At 44.6% G+C, this 21,497-nt stretch overlaps 1 protein-coding gene across 3 annotated transcripts in view; it reads left to right on the top strand.

The window, feature by feature from the left end:
* Nucleotides 1-21,497, top strand: part of GRK3 (G protein-coupled receptor kinase 3) — a 223,985-nt gene that overhangs the window by 17,672 nt on the left and 184,816 nt on the right. Inside the window, exon 2 of one of the 3 annotated variants that reach the window (XM_069961332.1) lies at nucleotides 1,793-1,948. In XM_069961332.1, the coding sequence (XP_069817433.1) occupies nucleotides 1,836-1,948 (113 nt within the window). In that variant the 5' untranslated portion in view covers nucleotides 1,793-1,835. Of the gene's footprint in view, nucleotides 1-1,792; nucleotides 1,949-8,854; nucleotides 10,031-21,497 lie in introns of those variants that run through there. The other 2 variants (XM_069961331.1, XM_069961333.1) reach the window with 2 other exon arrangements.

Genomic DNA, 21,497 nt, shown 5'->3' with positions numbered 1-21,497 from the left:
TGCGCAGTACAGAGGGAGACAAGGCCGACGTACTGCGCATGCGCGGCGTCCTGAAAACGTGTGTGCGCCGCCGACGTGGAACGCAGGCCCCGGCTGACGTAAGTGGAACGCACGACTATCAATCACGCCCCCTGTGGGCGTGATTACAGCGCTTCCTGCCACCCAGGACAATGACTAAATGACCGTGACTACTTGGCGGAGATTTACATACAGCGCGGGACTTAATCAAAGTACGAATACTGACTAATCGAGGGGATCACGGGGGGTACAGGGGGATGTTTGGGAAGCGTGCTGGCTGATGTACCAGCACGTATCCTTAGCTTTATGGCCGTTTTTTTCGTGATCGGTTACCTTTAAGCTCCATTTACTTCAATGGAACTGAGTTTCAAAACCCCACCCAAACTGGAGACAACAGTAGGGGGAAAGTGGCCATGTTTTTGTAGCGCTGGATAACCCCTTTAAGCACCATACATTACCTACACATGTCGGTAACAATGTCCCTGCAGCCCTCGCCAAACGATTATCGGGCCGTGTAACAGGCCCAGTAAACAAGCGCAGATCTAGCACATAGGCGCTCGTTTACAGTTATCATCAGGCCCCCATCGGCCGGTGGAATAGGACCCTCAGTTTTTCCTTTATGACCTGTTCCCTGTTTATAGTCCATTCCTGGCTTTGGCTTCATAAATCTTGTCAGGCTCACAACCTGTTTCATGTGAACATCAGGTGTGTATTTTTTGCTGGCCTTTATGTATACTCCTATGTGTACACGGCCCTATGAAGGATAGCTGAGTCTCTCATAGACATGACCCATCACCAGGCCGCAATAACCGCTGTATCCGCCTGTATAGTCTGTACAGAATGCAGACTCCGGCTCCGGCACAAGCACAGGATCCGGCTCCAGGCTTTCCGGGCAGCTCTCTCTGCTATCACACACAGGAGAGGAAGTAACAGACATCACGGCTTCTCCTCCGCTCATGGTCATACAGCCCCGCTGCCGCTGCTGCACACAGGAGGAGGAGGCTGTCAGCACCGGAGGAAGCGGCCAGTGTGCACGGTACCGGACGAGGAGCTGCGGCCGCCGGGTGGTGACTGGACGCATCTGCTGCACGGAGGGGGAGCCGAGCCCCGTGTTTACCCCGGATTTGTCTTACAGGGTCTCCTCTCCTATGGGAATGAATTGAGGGGGCTTTGTTGTGTGAGAGTCGCCCCCCTGCTCGGTGTGCCCGTGTTCAGCAATGGAGGCTGCAGCTAGAGGAGGAAGCACATTGTGGTGACTGCCATTGCTGCAGACACATCCCCTGCTTCCCTGTGTCATGGTGGCGCTCACATTCAGCTGTGCCTGAGCCCTGGGCTTCCATACTGAGAGCCGCAGCCATGGATGGGCACCTCCTGGGCACAGCCGCCTGATCACCCTATGCCCACTGCTGCCCACCGGCCCAGTCCATAGACTGAAGCTCATCACAACCTGGATCTCCTCCTCCTCCCTTTTTTTTATTTTTTTTAAAAGATTATTTTACTTGCTGTCCCCTTTAAGAGCCTGTTCACCTGAAGAAGAACAACATCCATTCAGGGAAAGCTGTATGTACCTTGCTTATAGGTACATTAAGGTGACCCCGGATACCTGCTAAAGCACCCCCTGCTTTATTGCTTTTTACTTTCTGGTCTCTGGGAGCTAGCAGTGTTATTTTTTTAACAATTTTTTTTTTTTTTTTTTTTGCATATTTAATTTATTTTGGTGTTGTTTTTGCGGATATTTATTATTATTTTTTTTTTTTTACTGCATTGGGACTAGAAAACTATTCTTGGCGGATCTTTGACTTCATCTGTATTCAAGTATGGCGGACCTAGAAGCGGTGCTGGCGGATGTCAGCTATCTGATGGCTATGGAGAAGAGCAAGTCCACCCCGGCGGCCAGGGCGAGTAAGAAGATTGTACTACCTGAACCCAGGTAAATGGGAGATGGCGGCTGTCTAGTGGTCTGTTACTACAGTCTATAGGGGTGGTCATTGTATCTTGGTATACGTCCGGTTCTATCTATCTATAAATCACACATATCTAAAATATATATATATATATATATATATATATATATATATATATATATATATATATATATATATATATATATATATATATATAGATAGAGAGCGCCTTTGGCTGTCCAGGCATGATGGGAGTTGTAGTTTTGCAACAGCTGGAGAGCCAAGGTTCCCTACCCCTGATATACAACGTCAACCAAGTAGCATCATTATAGGACCGCTTCCATGATCCTTTGCTGCTTCCGATTGTTTTTGATGAAGGCTATACGCCGAAACGCGTCCTCCTGTACCCTATGATGTTTTGCACAGAATAAATAAGCAATACTTGACTTGGTGAGTGCCGGGATTCTCTTCTCTCCAATTGTTTTTGTGGCACGAGAATTTTTAACGACATTCTCCGTATAGTGTTGCGCACTCCCCCATTGGACGGCCATCATCCTTGTGTTGTAGAATAGACTAGGAGTCATAAATAAAGTCTTGTAATAGAGGTTCCCAGCCATTGCCCTCCAGGGCTGTCACTACAGTGCAGGCCAATACAGATCCTACAGTGGGGCTGACAGGTTGCAGGGATTTCCCCAATATATTTGCAGGCAGCAGAAAGTTCTGTGAATACCCCATTTATTTATGTGGCCTTTCCGATTGGGCTTTTTAGTACAGATCACGACTATACCGAACTGGTTTTCTTAATTCATCACCCATGGATGTAAGATATTTAGTAAATTTTTCCATCTTTGATGCAGCAGCGCCTATGGCACAGACCGTTATATATAATATCTATGTATAATAATATCTATGTATAATAGCCCCTATGTGCACGGCAGATGCCGACCTCTCATCTGCAGGTGGTTGCACAGCATGTGTTGCTTGTGAATAGGCAGCTGGAGAAAGGGGTTTCCATTGATCCCTTCATTGTCTAATGAAAATATTGTCCGCTCCTTGAGGCTCGTGCTGTGTCAACACTGTTGCCCGGTCATGGAAGGCCTCTACGGCCCTCGATTTCTCCATCCGAGCTACGATAGGGATGTGGAGAAGCTGCTCTTGTTTGAGGAAGGGCCCAATCTGCAAATGTCACCACAAAAGGAAGAATTTCTGTAGGCAGAACCTGCTGAGGCTTCCGTACGAGCTGCACATAGGAGGGCGGCTATTGGTGGCGGCCAGCTGCTGGGAGAACGTCACACATTTGGCAACCAATGAAGAGAGATCTTCCATAGTTGCTAACTACCCTATCTATCTATCGAATATATTTTATTATTATTAATAGGAATAATATGGTATATATATTTTTAACTATATATAATATATAATATATATATAATTATATATATATTTTTTTTTTTACATGAGCTGCTTCATATTATAAATAAGTGTTCTCCAATAATAATATTTTGTGATCTCATACCGTTCCATCTTTCCGTTTCGGACCCTACAATCGTTTGGGCTTATATGTTTTCAGCCACTTTGCCACATCCACCATTACTGAATACCAATATGAGATGTGAACCATTGTAAGTCACTGAGGGTTTCATTGGGTCCCATGGTTGTTCTGATGGGAAATCTTATGTTGCATGCAGCATTATTTTTCCCATTTTAATATGAGGGGATCTGGGCCTCCGATGCAGATGTGAACAGGGTATATAAAATACAGTGGAACCTTGGTTTAAGGGCCTTTTGGTTTAAGAGCTGACAGTTTTTCAAAATTGTGACTTGGTTTAAGAGCATTGTTTTGGTTTAAGAGCTCCCTGTACTGGGTGGGAGCGTGAGTGGAGGAGGGACATGGTCTGTATAGCAGGGTCTACAGCCCTGTTTTGACCCAGCAAGTCTCCCTCACCTTCCAAATCATAGCAGACCCACTTTAGGCTGGGGCTTACATCAGGGGACAGGACTGTGGAGGTAATCTCTCCATAGCTGTAACCCCTCTCTCCCCGGACAGAGAGTACTGCATGTATGTGCTCACATCTGCCCTGCTAATTCCTTCATACTCCCTGAAGTCTCTGTCCGCCCTTGTATTTCCCATCCTCTCCATTCCTGTACAGTAACTTTTGCTGTTTCTGAAAGTTTGTTTCATCTGTTTTACATGTTGTTCAGAATAATAAATCATTATTTTTGGGGTGTGGAACCAATTGTCTGCATTTCTATGATTTCTTATGGGAAGATTTGCTTTGGTTTAAGAGTGGATTTGGATTACAAGCGCGGTCCCAGAACATATTATGCTCGTAATCCAGGGCACCACTGTATAGCCAGAATCTTTCATTGCAGTTACCTGTTTAGATTGGTGATCCCCCCCCCCCCCCAACCTTTGTCATAAAGCCTGTGAGGGCATGCTAGGAGATGTGATATTTGCATCAGCTATAGAGAAACAGGTCAGGAATCACCGCTTGACACCTCGTGTTTGCTTTTTCTGATGCATAATGGTAATTTTTTATAACCCCTCACACACAGGCATATTCTCGTTGTATGGAACTCTCATACAGATTCTATAGCTGTCTATGGGCCATACTGAACTACTACAGGGGTGTCAGACTCAGGCCCTTTAGCTGTTGCAAAACTACAATGCCTATCATGCCTGGACAGCCAAAGCTTTAGCTTTGGCTGTCCAGGCATGATGGGAATTGTAGTTTTGTAACAGCTGGAGGGTCTGAGTATGACACCTCTTGTTGAGGATTTCATACAATGATTTTTTTAATTTTATATGAACTGATAGGGAAACATGACATTCTCAGTTCTAGTCTGTATACTGTGACCCATGAATGACCAGGTAGTGGAATATGAAGCTATATCATATACAACATGCGCATGAGGCCTTGTGACCATACAAATAGAGGGTGTATCTAAGGACTCGTCCTGATGGAGGGAGATAGGGAAAAAAAACAAACCCACATGAAAGATTGCAGTCTAGACCGATTTTGCACAAGCGTCATATTGACGTTTTATTGTGTCAACGCAATGACCACAAGTCTATGGGTCTGATGACCCAAACTGCCCTGGATCCCCTTTCTGGTTCAGACATCAAAAACTGAAGTTCTGTGTATGACACCAGCCTAAAGGCGTTCTCATCCATAAGAAGAACTGAGGTTAGATGTAGAAATTGTTAGTTTACAAATTGTTACATTTAAAGGAAAAGTCTGGTGACATTTTTTATTAAAGTATTATTGCCCTCCAAAAGTTATACAAATCACCAATATACACTTATTACGGGAAATGCTTATAAAGTGCTTTTTCCCTGCACTTACTACTGCATCAAGGCTTTACTTTCTGGATAACATGGTGATGTCACGACCCGACTCCCACAGCTGTGCGGGCTGTGGCTGCTGGAGAGGATTATGGCAGGGGGACACTGAGGGACACAGGGCATTGGAGGGACACTGAGCATCCCTCTGCCATCATCCTCTCCAGCAGCCACAGCCAACACAGATCTGGGAGTCGGGTTGTGACATCACCATTTTATCCAGGAAGTGACATCACCGTGTTATCCAGAAAGTAAAGCCTTGATGCAGTAGTAAGTGCAGGGAAAAAAGCACTTTATAAGCATTTCCCGTAATAAGTGTATATTGGGGATTTGTATAACTTTTAGGGACAATACAATACTTTAATTAAAAAACATTTCCCGACTTCTCCTTAAAGGCCCTATTACACTAAATGTTTTTTGACCTTCCTTTTAGGCCGATAATCGTTTATGCACGATGTTGGTTGATCGTGGTCTTTCAACATGCTGAAAGATCACGATCATGTCAGCGGCGGTCTGCCGTGTGTTACTTTCTCCAATGGGCCAACCAAACAATCTAATGGTCGTGCGGGTGCCCCCCCCCCTCCTTCTCCTGCCTCGCTGTTTGGGCGTGTAAGACAGGCAGCGAGGGGGAAGTGAGCACTGAACTGACAGGTTGATGCTCACTTCCCCTGGAAAATAGTACTGTATAATATGGCTTTAGATTTTGTCTAACTCTACAAGGCAGGTTCCACGTGATTCCCGCACACATATGAGCAGGGCGTGGATTTACGGGTCTGCTGAATGCTCCTTCTTCAGGGAATGTTTCAGCTAAGTGTCAATGGATTTTTAGAAACCCCCATCTAAATGTAGTGTACAGTACATTGCTAGAATTCACACAGCAAATCCAAGGAAATTCCACCGCGTCTGAATGTAGCCTACTAAGGCTATATGTGTGTCTCAAGGTATATGTAGGGAAATTCCTTGACCTGTTCCTCTGAGGGATGCCACTGAATGGCATTTGTCATACACAGGCTCCCACATGCATATTGAGCCATATAAACACAAAAGGAAAATTACTGTCATTCGGCCTCCCAACAGGTAATGGCGGTCTAGCGAGAGGTTTCACATATATGCCAAGAGCCTTCCCACGAGGCGCTGCAGCGTGAAAATAGTCTGGTCTGTTGGTAGCGATTATCGGTTAAAAATCCACGATCGAAATTTAGCGAATATCCACCGATGTAAATGCAGTTAACGATCAAACAACAAGTACTAAATCGCTAATGTCTTTTGACACGTCCTAAAATCAGCGCTGGTCGTGCACTAGTATTTTGCAGATTAGTTGGTCTAAACCAGGAATGGGGAACCTTCGGCCTTCCAGTTGTTGCAAAACTACAATTCCCATCATGCCTGGACAGCCAAAGCTTTAGCTTTGGCTGTCCAGGCATGATGGGAATTGTAGTTTTGCAACAGCTGGAGGGCCAAAGGTTCCCCATCTCTGGCAGGCACGAACAATCTGTTAAATCATATTAAAGTGATCGAAATAACAAATTTTTGCAGCGATTTATCTCATTGTTTTAACGACAATCGTTTCAAACTACAAATGGTCGCTAAACAATCGATCTTTAGTTATTTTAACTGCTTGTGTAAAAGGCTCATAAGATGCCGATGGGACTTTTGTATGGAAATAAAGGTGTATGTGTTCACTGGAAATAACTATACTAAAATGTATGGCATAGAAACTGGTATCCAGTGTACTATTGTTAACGTACTATTGTAGTATGTATGTAATGGACACAATATATTCAGCTTTCCTGTCACTTCACATCAGATAAAAGTTGTCTCCGTTGTTACAGGAACTGCCTCAGTGTGACAGGAACTTGGCTGTTATCCTGCGCGCAGTGTGCCGACATGGTGAACACTGTGGTAGCGACATAGGGGGAGATTTATCAAACATGGTGTAAAGTGAAACTGGCCCAGTTGCCCCTAGCAACCAATCAGATTCCACCTTTCATTCCTCACAGACACTTTTGAAAATAAAAGGTGGAATCTGATTGGTTGCTAAGGGCAACTGAGCCAGTTTTGCTTTACATCATGTTTGATAAATCTCCCCCAAAGTGAACACTGTATTGACCTCATAACATACAGGTTATGATGCCGTGCGGCTTTGTCATTTAAGTGCCGCAGTGATTCAAACAGTTTCCCCGCTCCCGGCATTATATTGATACATGATGTCGGACGGGGAAACACTCCACTACAGGGCTTCCCATAAAATACGGGACGTGGAAATAGGCCCTAAGGTCACGTTTTCATCTTCATTATACAAATTCAAGTAGTCATAGATGCACATTCGGTGTGGGACCACGCATCTGTACTACTACATACATGCGAGAGTGGCCAAGTTTTATGAACAGTGAAAACCTATTGCTGTATGAAAGGTGTTATCCAGGATTAGATCAACATGGCCACTTTCTTCTAGAAACAGCGTCACTCTTGTCCGCCCTTTGGGTGTGGTATTGCAGCTCAGTTCTATAGAAGTGACCAGAGACAAATAGTAAGACCGCACATATCCTGAGGACAGGTGTGGCAATCTTTTTGGAAGTAAGTAGGTACAGTATGTTTTTCTAATCTTGAATAACCCTCTTAAAGGGGGATACTTCCATCTGAGCTTATTATACCCTATTACTGACTTTTGGGATCCTCCTCCAATCCTAAGAACGGGGAGGCAAGAGCACTACAATGAATGGAGCGCTTAGTGCACCTGCACATTCTGCCCTCCAAACACTCCTGAGTGAAGGGAACAACCAGCTGACATGCACAATGCCGGGTGATCGTGGTCTTTTAACATGCTGAAAGATCACATCAGCGGCGGTCTGCTGCTTGTCACTCTGTGTAACAGGAATGGCGGCAGCAGACAGCCACAGACTTCAATGGGCCACCCAAACAATCTAAGATTCAGAAAGCGAGCGGAGAATGAAGGGGAAGCGATCGTTGATCTGATAGGTCTGTGTTCACTCCCCCTGGAAAATTGTGCCATATAATACGACTTTAAGTCCGGGTTTACATTGCGTTTTCAGTCCGTTTAACATATCCGTTTTATAGAAAGAAAAAAGAATTGAGTTCCATCATAAAAAAAAAGATCAAAATGGATCTTTTCTTTATTTTTTTTTAGCGTACACAAAAACATAGTTGACCCTTTCTTTCTTTACGTTAAAAGCGAGTGTGTAAAAACTGATCCACTTAACGGACTGCAAAAACCCAGTGTGAACCCAGCCTAAGTGATGGAGACTTGTTATTTGAGGCAGCCGGTCCTATACATACATATTTATTATGTAAATAGACCATTGAAAGGAAAAAACACCGCCTGCTGCTTGATAACGTTTCCTCAGCGACAGGAGCGAGCCGTCGCCGGCAGCACATACAATACCTGATGTAGCATTGTGTAGGAGCTTTACACCAGTGACAACCACTGGGCCTGCCTGTGTTGTGCCGTCTCTATTTGCACAGCGTGTACAGAATGCAGACTCCGGCTCCGGCACAAGCACAGGATCCGGCTCCAGGCTTTCCAGGCAGCTCTCTGCTATCACACACAGGAGAGGAAGTAACAGACATCACGGCTTCTCCTCCGCTCATGGTCATACAGCCCCGCTGCTGCTGCACACAAGAAGAGGAGGCTGTCAGCACCGGAGGAAGCGGCCAGTGTGCATGTTAGGAAAAACACAACCATCGCCTTAAATCTCGAGGTAATCAAGGAGACCCCCAGCTGCTTTGTGACCCCTCTTGTCAGGTCTTCATAGAGACTTATCCAGCTGTTACACACACCACTGCAGAGAGAAGCGGATATTGTGTTTGTAGAGCTGTGTTTTTTTTTTTTTTTTTTTTTATTTAATTTTAATGTATCTAGGGTTCTATTATGCTGTCATCTCTTATGTAACCTGGATACGTATTATATGTGGGTGCAGTTAGGGAAGCAATCTGTAGCGACTGCCATTGCAGCAGGAAAGCAAAGCCCTTTTTTTATTTTTTTATTTTTTTTATATTTGTATATTTATCCACATTGTAGAAATAGGCTTCTGGAATTATAGGAGGGCTCCGGCGCTCACTGCCAAAGCAGCGTAACCCAGGGAGCTTGAATGCAATAAGATCTGCAGTGTCGGAAGAGGAATCGAAAGGCATCTTGTAAGCAAAACTCCTGAAGCAATCCTGTGCTCAGCCTACATTGACTACTGCCTGATACGGAACATACATGGGGCCAAAAGCCACAATGAAGCGGTTAGTCAGAAAGCGATGAGCTCCGGTCGCTGCTGCTAAATGACTACTCTGGGTTTCCTCCTATTCACTCGGCACAAGGAGTCATCTTCTTATTCATCTTGCACCTTTATCTTGCGGGAATACACTTTATCTTAAGCACAAGTGATGGAGGGATGAATTATTCTATGATAATGAAGGAATAATGTGCGGTGCGGACTATCTAAGGCCTAGAACTTCAACAACCTACAGATTCCTACAGTTTTTTTTATCCTAGGGAGTTCATGGGTCACTATAACCTAATGTAACACATCCTAAATCTTGACGTTTGGGACTCTTTGTGGATTATATTTGAAGGAATCGCTGCTTTTTTTTTTTTTTTTTTTTTTTTTTTCCATTGATTTTGGTGGTCTTGTAATTCATAAAGCATGGCGGACCTAGAAGCGGTGCTGGCGGATGTCAGCTATCTGATGGCTATGGAGAAGAGCAAGTCCACCCCGGCGGCCAGGGCAAGTAAGAAGATTGTACTACCTGAACCCAGGTAAATTGGCCTAACTCATTGGGATTGCTGTTCCCTTTCATTCAGTACACTCGGAACGAGTTATCCTCTAACTTGTTTCAGGTTTGTGCCCTTAGTCATAGTCGTCTAGATTTTAGGTTGTTTTCCTAACAATTTTTGATAGTAGTCTATGGAGAATTCATGTACACATATATGCCCTATGAATGATACGTAAATGCAGAATATAATGCTACAGACTGGACAGGAACCCAATGTAGAAGCTGCTTTGTTTTTATTTTGATCGGTTCCAGACCTGCTTTTGGCATAAAATATACTGCTTTCACATAGGCCAGTCATACCTCTTTGTGTTCCGCTATGGTATCTGCATGTGACATTACTAAGCACATCAGATTGTTTCTTAGGTTTTTGTGTTTGTTTTTTTTTGCGTCGAAATGTAGTTTTATGAAAAGGTAATCCATATTGCCAATTCACAAAATGCACTATTGCATTTGTTTACAGCTGGTGAGTAACTATGCGTCCAGTAGTGAGTGTGTGAATCCAGGAGTTGTAACTATACAGAAGCCGTTATAGGTTTATGTTTCTTGATTATTATTGACCGTATATCTGGGACATGGCCAGTAGATTAAAGTCTGATTATTTTTTTTTTTTGGTCAATTTTAGTTTTTGGTTAAAATGGGTAGGGAACCTTAACCTTCCAGCTGTTGCAAAAGTACACCTCCCATCATGCCTGGACAGCCAAAGCTAAAGTTTTGCAGTAGTTTTGCAACAGCTGGAGGGCCAAGGTTCGCTACCCCTGGCTTGAGATATGAACATTTCCTGTGCTTGTGCACAACAAAAAGGGTGACCTTCTTTTACTGATTACAAACATAATGAAACTGTCTTTTATTCTAATCTCTTTTCTGACTGTAATTTTTTTTTTTAAATACATTTTTATGAAAGCCGCCATCTTGCCTGAGCATTTTTTAACAGCATTCAGTGACATGCTTTACTACAAGACTCATGGGCATAGACGATAATAGACAGTCTGTCCCTTTGAGATCAATAAGAAACATTACTGGGCGTGCTCTGTGACCTTTGAAGAGGTCATTACACAGGGAGCTGCTGTTGCCTCCTCTATCTATTGGTGTCACATGTTGCTGCAATGCTGTACAGATCACAGCAGCCTCCTTTTATCACCACAGACAGGACAGGACGTCTCAGCTTAGTTTTAGCCCCAGCGATGAGATTTTAACCTGCAAGATTTCAGGATTTTTTGTAAATAGGTAATACAATGGTAAATTAGAAAAAAACAAACAAACTCAAAAATTCTTAAAAAAAAACAAAAAAGAAAAACAAAAGTTTAACATAAAAATATTTGGTAATTTCTGATGACACATTCCCTTTTTTAAGCAATTTTTTTTGTCTGTGCTGGTTGCTTGCCTTTTCCAGAGCTGGCCAGTGATGAGCTATCCTTGCATTGTAATTTGAGAAGTTATTTTAGACAAAATTTAGGGGTAGCGTTTCTCCTCGTGGAGAGCATGTGGCATCATTCATTGCATCAAAGGGAAGAAGGAAGGGAACTTCTGCTCTGGTGCCACCTGCTGATAAAAATGTCTTAAGGGTGCGTTCACACCTACAGGATCCGCAGCAGATATGATGTTGTGTTCAGTTAATTAAATGAAATCTGCTGCAGAAAATCAGCTACGGATCCGGTAAGTGTGAACGGGGCATTACAACAAGGTAAGTGATAGAGAATGGTGGCTAAGATGGTGTGCAGCCTGTATAATGTTGTATTTGGTCAGTATTCTAAGGGTGCTCACTGCAAGATTAGTTGTAGAAGCGCCTTGTCACTTGTGAACAAACGTTCTTATTTCGAGTTTGAATAAGATGATGCACGCGCACACCATATGGTTTACAGCACACTAGCTCTGTATCCTTGCTATATTAATATTCCTATTCAGAGGGAATGTCATTAGAAATAACCTATTTTGTTATCTATATTATAGAATAACCCTGAAATCACACAGTTTTCATTTTGCCCACTAGGGGCCTTCTGTTCTGTCTGGGTTAATGAGTAGGGGGTGTTGGAAAGGCATCTGTACAGCATTACAGTAAAGGGTGACACCAGGAGGTAATAGCAACTCAGTCTCCCCCTCCCTGTGGAATCACCTTACCACAGGTCTTGCTTACAGATGTATGCTATACTAGACTAAGGACCCTGTTACGCAGAGCAATAATCTGCTGATCCGGGCTGGTTATCACTGTGTAATAGAGACAATAAACTGCCAGTGAAACGATCATAGGCTGATGGTTGGTTTAGGTTTGGAGCCTGATACCTAACCTCTCCCCCCTCCCGGTCTTCTCTCCTGTGCTCCAAAGCTTCCCGGTCCCAGCTGCTGCAGCATCTCAGGTGCGGCGATCCCGGCCTGTGTTTGAGCTCAGATGTTGCTGCCGCAGAGACTGGGAAGCTGCGGGGCACAGGAGAGAAGACCAGGAGCAGTAAGGTATCGGGTGTTTGGGCAAGGGCTGCATGGACTTTGCAAACAATGTCTATGCAGCCCTTACTGCCCAGTTATCGGGCCATCTAATTATAGGTTGAATAAACGAGCGCCGATCTAGCAGATCACTTGATTACTAAAATAATCGGGCCATAATCGGCCCGTGTAATAGAACCCTAAGGTCTAGAGACCTTTATTGTGTCTATGTCCATGAGGCCGTAAAGCATATCACTAAATACTGTTTAAACTGCTCAGGCAAGATGGCAACCCTTATAATGTCTTAAAGATAAAAATAAAAGAAACATTAGAAAATAAGAACATGTCCCAGGATCTGGCTCTAATCACTAAAAGTATATCAAGTAAAGGAGTAGAGTACCCCTTAAGGGTGCATTCACGTGTACAGGATCTGCAGTAGATCTACAGCAGATTTGATGGCGCAGATTTGAAGTTGCAGATTCAATACAAAGTAACTGTGGGCCATCAAATCTGCTGCAGATCCTGTACGTGTGAACGCACCCTTAAAAGGAATGTGTCATCAGAAAATGAAGTCGTGCAAACTCTTAAATCTAATCAGAAAAAAAACAACCACTACCAGTTAAGGGCTCTAATTGATAAACAGGTGATACATTCCCTTTAACTGGTTGTACATGTATGCTGCCAGTGACTACTATGGCTTTTTTATACAACGAATGTTGGAGTTTTATGATGTTACTCAATTCTGCTTCGGTCCCGGACAAAATTGGTATTTATACATGGTTTTTATAGGACGTTGGCTCAGATAGCAGCCATAGAAGTGCCTCCATATATGTTCTTCCGTTCAGCACTTACATGACATTTATAAGTTGATCCTTTCGCACAAGCGGCTCGAGATCAGAGAGAAGGACGGCTTTATGATCATACTGCAGGTTATAAAGCTGATGCACTTGGCAGCTTCTTGTATGCATGCCCTCTGGGCCATAGTGGTAGTCTGTCCTCCCTTGGTAAATATACACCATTTGTAAAGGCCCTATTGCACAGAACGATTATCTGCCTTTACGGCCGATAATCGTCCCGTGCAATAGAAGGCAACGATCAGCCGACTGTTGGCTGGCTGTCATTTGTATTTCAACAGTGGAATAGAAGCGGCAGAAGCAGACCGCCGCTATCCTCTATGGGCTGCCCGGACGATCTAGCGATCACCCGGGCAGCCTCCCTGCGGCCTCCCCTGCACTTACAGTGGGTATTAGCGGCAGCAGCCAATGGGGAACAAGGAGCTGATGGCGCTTGTTTGCTCCTCTGTTGCCCCGTGTAATTGAGGCTTAAGTCTTTAGTTTGTCTTTCTTGCATTGTTTAGTTAACTATAAAAATGGCATCCAGGGCCACCAAACCAAGACCTGCTCCAGTTTTGATGTGTGAAGCCTGTGATAGTATTGGTGCGGGGCTTGCTGATGGTGAATAAATAGCGGCAGAGCTCATTTGGGATTTCTGTTATTAGATGCTGGAGACGCTTGCAGATGGGGGGGTTGCCCATAGTGAATGTATTGCAGTAGAGCTCACTTGGGATTTCTGTTATTAGATGCTGAAGACCTCAGGAATTTAGATGAGCAATTAAACCCGAGTGCAATATGTGACACGTTGTCAGCTTGGTGCAAATGAAACTACGTTTCTGAGTGTTACGCCTGGAGAGTCGTGAGAAGTGGTGCGGATGGCGTGACTCAGTGTGCGTGAGAATCTCACCACTGTCTCTGATGTCATAAACCTGACAATTACCCTGATCACCATGGTTTCTTGTGTTTCGGAAAGGCAGCACTGTATAGTGTTCTGGGACTGTGAAGACGCGTTCTTATCGTAATTAAATCGGTAGGAGGGCAGATGTGTGCACTGGCCATAATGTCGACCCAGCTCTTCTATCTGCATATTAAGCACTCTTTTATACCTTGTATATGAACCTCATATGTGGCACATTTCTCCGACTGTCAAGCTCATGTGAGCCAGACTTGAAGAAATCCACGTGCATTCTACGAAACCAAACTATTCAGATATAGTGAACTCATTTTTAGTTGCGGGAACTTGGCAGTGAATCTGCTGTGTGGGGGTTTGGGGCTCCCCCTCTGTTTCATGCACTTTACCTGATGATCTCAGTTCTGCCCCTTGTATATATGCTCTAATTTTATTCTAAATCTAACCTGCCAATTTCAATGGGACTGGCCAATATGGGCCAATATTTAGTTTTAATAAAACACTACAGTGCCATAACAGCTGCTAACCCTGCCAGTCATTTTAAGAGTTGGTGGGGGTCAGCATCCTCATCAACTGATGTAGTAGGGGCAATGTAGTACTATATGATGGTAATCCAGACCAATGGCGGTCTAAGGGCCCTATTCCACGGGACGATTATCGTTCGGTTTACTGTTAAATTGTTCGGAACTAAATGATAATCGTTCAGTTGAATAGCAGTAAACGATTAGCCGAACGAGAAATCGTTGAAAATTTGATGAGACCTGGACCTATTTTTATCGTTGGACATTCGTACATCTTTTGCAAGTCGTTGGGTGTAATAAAAAATCGTTCGGCCGTTCCTTGGTCGTTAGTGGGTGCGTTAAACAGCTTAATAGTGCAAATACTATCATGCAAGTGAGCCGGAGTAACCAGGCCCAGCCATTAAAAACGCAGCTATATTCTTACAAAAACGGCACCACCCCTGTCCTCCGGTTGTGTGTGCTATTACAATTCAGCTTCATTCACTCCAAAGAAAAAAAGATGTTGTTTTTCTAAGCAAGGATAACCCCTTTAAGCACGAGCATCCTTACAAGTAAAGCAAAGAGTAATGGACTCCTGGGACTCTGCATGGCTTACTCGGAGCCTGCTTCCCTTCTTTTCTGATCTTTGGGATGAGTGGGAATCCCAAAAGGTCAGACCACCTACTGATCAAACAGTTATGACACATCCTATCAATATACAGGCCAGATTAGATGGCGGTGGGTTTGATGTCGTGCATCCGCTTTAGTATTGGGTTACACAGAATGTTAGATAAGCTGTCACCTGTCAGTTCCTATTGATGCAGAGTCAGGGGAATTTCAATGGACTCCTGGGAATTTTCGAGTTTTATGTGTTTTCCATGTAATTGATGAGTAAGGAGGTATAGAAGCCTTTATGACTATTAGGGGGATTACAGTTCATCTAATTTGTGTGAGAAACACCTTTGCCAGGATGACCTCTGTTTTATCACAGAAGAGACATTAGTGTCGAGTGGATCTGTCAAAATGTTCAGGTTCGGCAATGTTATCTGAACCCGAACACTCTTCGTTTGAATACCGGTGGTTGAAGAAGTTTGATGCGACCCAGGGAGTCCTGGAAAACATGGATACAGACATAGGCCATAGGCTGTATCTGTGTTTTCCTGGCGGCCCTAGGGCGGCATCCAACTTCTGCAGCCACCGGTGTTTAAATGCCAAGCGTCGGGTTTGAATACCGTTACGAAACCTGAACATTTTAACAGGTCCGTTCAACACAAAGGCCTTATTCACACATCCCGTAATCTACGGATCCGTATTTCCGTATTCGTGTTAGTGCACATTTTTGTCTATTGGGCTATGCACACGATCAGTAGATTATAAGGACGCAAACCAATGCTGGAAAAAACAAACAAGAAAAAAACATGTCCTAGTGCAGATCTAGATTTTTATTTTACGGATACTCTCATAGAAATAAATGGGATCCGCTATTTTTTATGAATTGTAACCCGTTTGGCATCTGTATTTCCGTAAAAAATACGGATGAGTTATAATTGACATGTTAAGGGAAAAAAAAGCATTTACAAAAATCTGGATGCACTACATATGCCCGATCAGTAATTTTTTAGCGGATTTTACGGGAGGATAGCGGGAGGAATCTACGGACTTGGGGGAAAAAAAAATGAATACTGAACATGTGTGTGCACTAGTGCCACTGGGTAATACTTGCCGTTCCCATACGTTAATGCAGTGTGTGGAATAAAGCAGCCTTTTCAGGCACCCATTAACACAGAGGGTCTAAAATTTCTGTAATTAGCGGATACAACCTTGGCCGCCTAGGCATGATGGGAATTGTAGTTTTGTGACAGCTGGAGGGTTTCAGCTTGGGAAATGCTGCTCTATGGCATGCATTATATAGTGTATTATGAAAGCTGTCACCCACTCAGAACCTTTAAACCCATCATTATAATTGATATTCTTTGTTATATAGTGACAGTGTAATAGCGATGGATTCACATTCAGGGCACTGAAATAAAATGAATATATAATACCTAGATGAATGAGAATGGGTAATAACGCATAGGGGCTTCCCCTGCAGATTCCGTATTGTAGCTGGAATTCAGTATTTGCAGAGGAAGCTGTGATCAGACAGTATTGCTTTGTGACCGAGCTGCTGTTTTAATGTGCAAAACAACAATACAAGCAAGAGGAAGTGGTGTGACCGTTTCTGTGGATGAGTAAAGGGCAAGAGTGGGTGATGGGTGATACATGACTCAACAACAGATAGCCAAACCTATTCTGTAAATACTGTATATAGTCAAGTCTTAGGGTACTATTACATGGGCTGATGAAGACCCGTTAATAAATGTAAACAAGTGTCGATCTGCTAGAACGGCGCTCGTTTACTAGGCCTATTACACGGCCCGATAATCGTTTAACAAGGGCTGCAAGGACATCGTTACCGAGGCTGAGCGGCCTGTCAGCTGAGACACAGGCCTTTCTGAAGCTAGAGCGCGCGGGACCCGGGGAGAAGCACAGGGCAAGAGGAGCCCTGCAGCCTGGATAGGTAATGTATTCTTCTTTGCTAATCGTCAGTGCCGACCACGCACTGCTATTACATGTAGCGATGCACGGTCGGCGCCCGACAATTATAGGTCAGAACCTATATCAACAGTCAGCCGATGACAACAATTATCGGCTGATCGTTGTCTTTATTACACAGAATGATAATCGGCCAGATAGGGCTGATTATCGTTCCGGGTAATAGTACCCTTAGAGACTGAAGAAGGTGGAGGGCAATAGCCCTGGGTCATGGCCAGAGCCAATATATATGGGGAGGACAAAAATAAACCTTGGTCAGTTCTCCTACAACAGCTTTTACACACGGCAGGAGTACGTTGCTATGGCTGAAAATGCAAACACACAAAAACAGAAAAAATACAACAGATATAAACCTAAAATAGATATGAAAATCACTAAAAGCAGATCCTGCTATCTGCTTAAGAAAATCTCCATAAAAATAATGAGCCTCTTGGCGTACCACTTGCAGATAGTGTGCACCTTCCCACCACATTAATGTGGCCTCATACATGGGATGGAACCTACACTGACCCCGACCTCTGCTGGGCTAATAATAATAATCCTATACTCTGGGTGTGCTGGGTCCAACCAATACTGGCCAAAATAACACCCAGGGTGGGATGGGAGGAGCACATTACCAAGTGTTATTTTGGCCAACCTTTGTTGGATCCTGCACACCCAGAGTATAGGATTAATATTAGCCAAGCAGAGGCCACAGTTAGTGAAGGGCCCATTACGTGTATGAGGCCACCTTACCGTGGTGGAGTGGTATCCACTATTTGCAGATGGCACGCCATTGCATTTTTTTGTTTTTGTATATATGGCGAGGGCTGGAAACTGAACTAGGCACTGTTTTCTACTTTCCATTGGCATTGGCTGTATCCCAGTTTTCCAGGCGTTCCTTACGATGTATCCACCCGCTGCACGGAGCCGGCAGACAGAGGGAGTCAGCCGCCGAGATTTCTGATTCATACGAACCAGAAATCCGGCTGGTTCGCTCATCTCTAATGATGAGTAGTGAAGAAAAGCCCTGAGGCCCCCTTCACACGTCCGGAAAATCTGTCCGGATTTCCTATCAGGAAATCCGGACGGATTCCCGGACTCATAGGCTAACATTAGACACGGACACCCTTCCGGATTTTTCCGGAAGGGTGTCCGTTCCGGAAAATAGGACCGGATTTTTTAGATCCTGTCCTATTTTCGTCCGGAAATCCGGCACGGACGCCCCCATAGAAGTCTATGGGAGCGCCGGAATCACGGGCATTTTCCTGATGTATATCAGGAAAGTGCCCGCGATTCCGGACTGGTAGAGAGCCAGCCCCGGCCGCCGTCCGATCACCCGCACACCCCCATCCCCCCCGCACCGCAACGCACCGCACCGCACACTAAAACCAACGCCCCAACCCCCCCGCCCCACCCCCCGCCGCCGCCACTCACCACCGGAACTCTGGCTCTCTGTCATCTGACCCTCTCCCGCCCCCGCACCCCCCGGGAACTCACCACCATGCTCCGCACCTCCGACCGCCGCCGCCGCCCGGACCTCAGCACTGCACTCTGACCCGGACCCGGACGCCAACCTCGCGGCCCCGACAGAGCAGGATCCAGGACAGGTGAGATTACCCCTTAGGACTACTACTCCCACCATGCTCTGCTGGCAGGCCATGATGGGAGTTGTAGTTCTGCAGCCTGTGGCCATCCAGGTTGCAGAAGTACAACTCCCATCATGGCTCTGCTGGCAGGCCATGATGGGAGTAGTAGTTCTGCAGTCTGTGGCCATCCAGGTTGCAGACGTACAACTCCCATCATGCCTTGCTGACAGGCCATGATGGGAGTTGTAGTTCTGCAGCCTGTGGCCATCCAGGTTGCAGAAGTACAACTCCCATCATGGCTCTGTGGCAGGCCATGATGGGAGTTGTAGTTCTGCAGTCTGTGGCCATCCAGGTTGCAGACGTACAACTCCCATCATGCCTTGCTGACAGGCCATGATGGGAGTTGTAGTTCTGCAGCCTGTGGCCATCCAGGTACACGGGTACCTGTGATTTATGTTGGCATACTAGACAATATTATCTCATCAGGAAATCCTGAAGGTTTTTCCTGATGGTTTCCTGATGGTAAAAACGGATTACTGTCAGGAAATCCTGATACTATCCTGATGACATTTAAGGCCTCCTGATCAGGATTTCCTGACAGTAAAAACTGACACGGACGTGTGAATGGGGCCTGAAGGTGTATTCACCATGGGTTAGTGCAATGATAGAGTTGTGAATGAAGGTACATAAGGTGTGAATGAATGTGTTCATGAGCCAAGGGCATTTTGCAGCCGCTAAAATTAGAGTAGCGGCTGCCGGCGCAAGTTCAGATTGCCGTGGAAATATCACAGGCGTTGGTGAGTTGCATGCACAGCGCCTATTAGGTTTCAGCAGCAACATGATCTTCTGTCGGCGTGTGCACGTGCTGCGCAAGAAATCTGTTCCCACATACAGTATTGCAGTGGAGGGCGTGGGGGTTTCTCGCAACTAAATACACTGTCCGCATCAATGATGTCACATTCCCATAGGAAATAGCTGGTCTGCATAGGCTTTATGCTGAGCGTCCATTTCCGGTGGAAGTAGCACATCATTGGATGTTTTCAAAATGCTGACAGCAGCGGTACAGGTAAGTATACATCACCGTCATGACCCCCCTCCCCCCCCAGCCCTGGCAGTCATGGCTACGACTTTGCTGAACGACCCCTTTTAAGTGATTTATATTTCATAGAATAAAGACTCTTTTTCCAGAATAACATCCTTTTTAGGTTCTTGTCCGTGCCGCTCCTGTGCCACCGTCATATAGCACAGCGATGGTAGAAAGTGAACGCCGTTACCACACAGCGCTAGGTCTTTATAATGAGACACATTTATTTCTCAAAAGCAAAGTGTTTTAACTGTAAGATAAAGAGATTTGCCAAAGGTCAGACAGCTCTGGCACCAGATTCCAAAACAATCCAGCGACTCGAAGGCTTAGCTTATTCCTTTTATTGCATGGGACTTTAATTTGGACGCCAAAATTATTGCGGTATTAGAACTTATAATGGATGGCTGTCCAGTTTGCATACTGTACTTTTTTTATTCTGTGAAACCCATAGGTGTCCCTCATGTCTAAAGTTGTCCATCGTCTGGTGTCTGAATGTTTACAATGCTGTTTATTGACGGGCAGCATGCTACAGTATTGTGATGGTTTCCATGCTGCCTGTGCCTTCGCTTATTCCTCAGGTGGGACGAGACTGGTTGCTGTTGCGCCGTTAATAATTTTCCTAGGCTTATTAATAGAGAGGTCTCGTGAGGAAGAAGAATCCTCCATAGACCGTGGCGATGATGTCAGCGCATGGAGAACAGTGTTTAATTGCTTCTGAGCTCTACCTTTAGGGATTTTACTGAGGATATACATTAAAATTTAATAATCCTTTATAATAGATTGTGCTTATGTTGTTTCTCTTAGGCCTGAAGTCTCCTAGAGAAGGCGATTAATAGATGCTAAGCAGCGCTGCTGCCGTGAAAAAGCCGGCCATTTTATTTACCATGGGTGTGAAAGCTACGCAATGTATTATTCACGCTTAGAAGCCGTGTAAATGTGCAGTCATTTCAGTAATGGTTTGCTTCCCTTATATTATACTATTTTGGGTTTAAGATGTGTTCTCTTCTGTTTAGTGTTTAAAGGGGTACTCCGGCGAAAATCTTTTTCCCAGTAATTGAAACGCATTACAAAGTTATATAACTTGTTATATGCTTCAGTCACCTATCTGCCCCCCTTCCCTATCTTTTCCCCCCTCAATCCCCCACCAGGAAGGGAAGTAAAAACATTCTTACCTAATGATTGTTGACCCCAGGGTTTTCTGTGGCAGCCATTTTGTGACCATTACATCATCAAGAGGGAAACTGGTCTAATCCCTGTTAGGCCAGCCTCCCTTTGTCAGATGACTCTGGTTGCTTAGCTCTGATTGGCTGAACAAGATTTAAGCCATCTAACAGTTTTACAGAGTCAGTTAGACATCACAGGAGACAAAGTGCATCATGGGAAACCCAAACCAGGAAGTGAAGAAAAAACTTGAGCTTCAGTTCAGTTTTTTTTTGTTCAGCACCAGAGTTGTCCTTTAAAGTTGAATTTAGAGTTCTGTCAGTTAGCAGAATGCATTGTTGGAGTTCTGATGAAAGTTAAAGCTGACTGTTAAAACGATGTACC

The sequence above is a fragment of the Dendropsophus ebraccatus genome, chromosome 3 (genome assembly GCF_027789765.1).
Source record: "Dendropsophus ebraccatus isolate aDenEbr1 chromosome 3, aDenEbr1.pat, whole genome shotgun sequence".
Lineage (NCBI taxonomy): Eukaryota > Metazoa > Chordata > Amphibia > Anura > Hylidae > Dendropsophus > Dendropsophus ebraccatus.
This window is presented reverse-complemented; position numbering and strand designations above follow the sequence as displayed.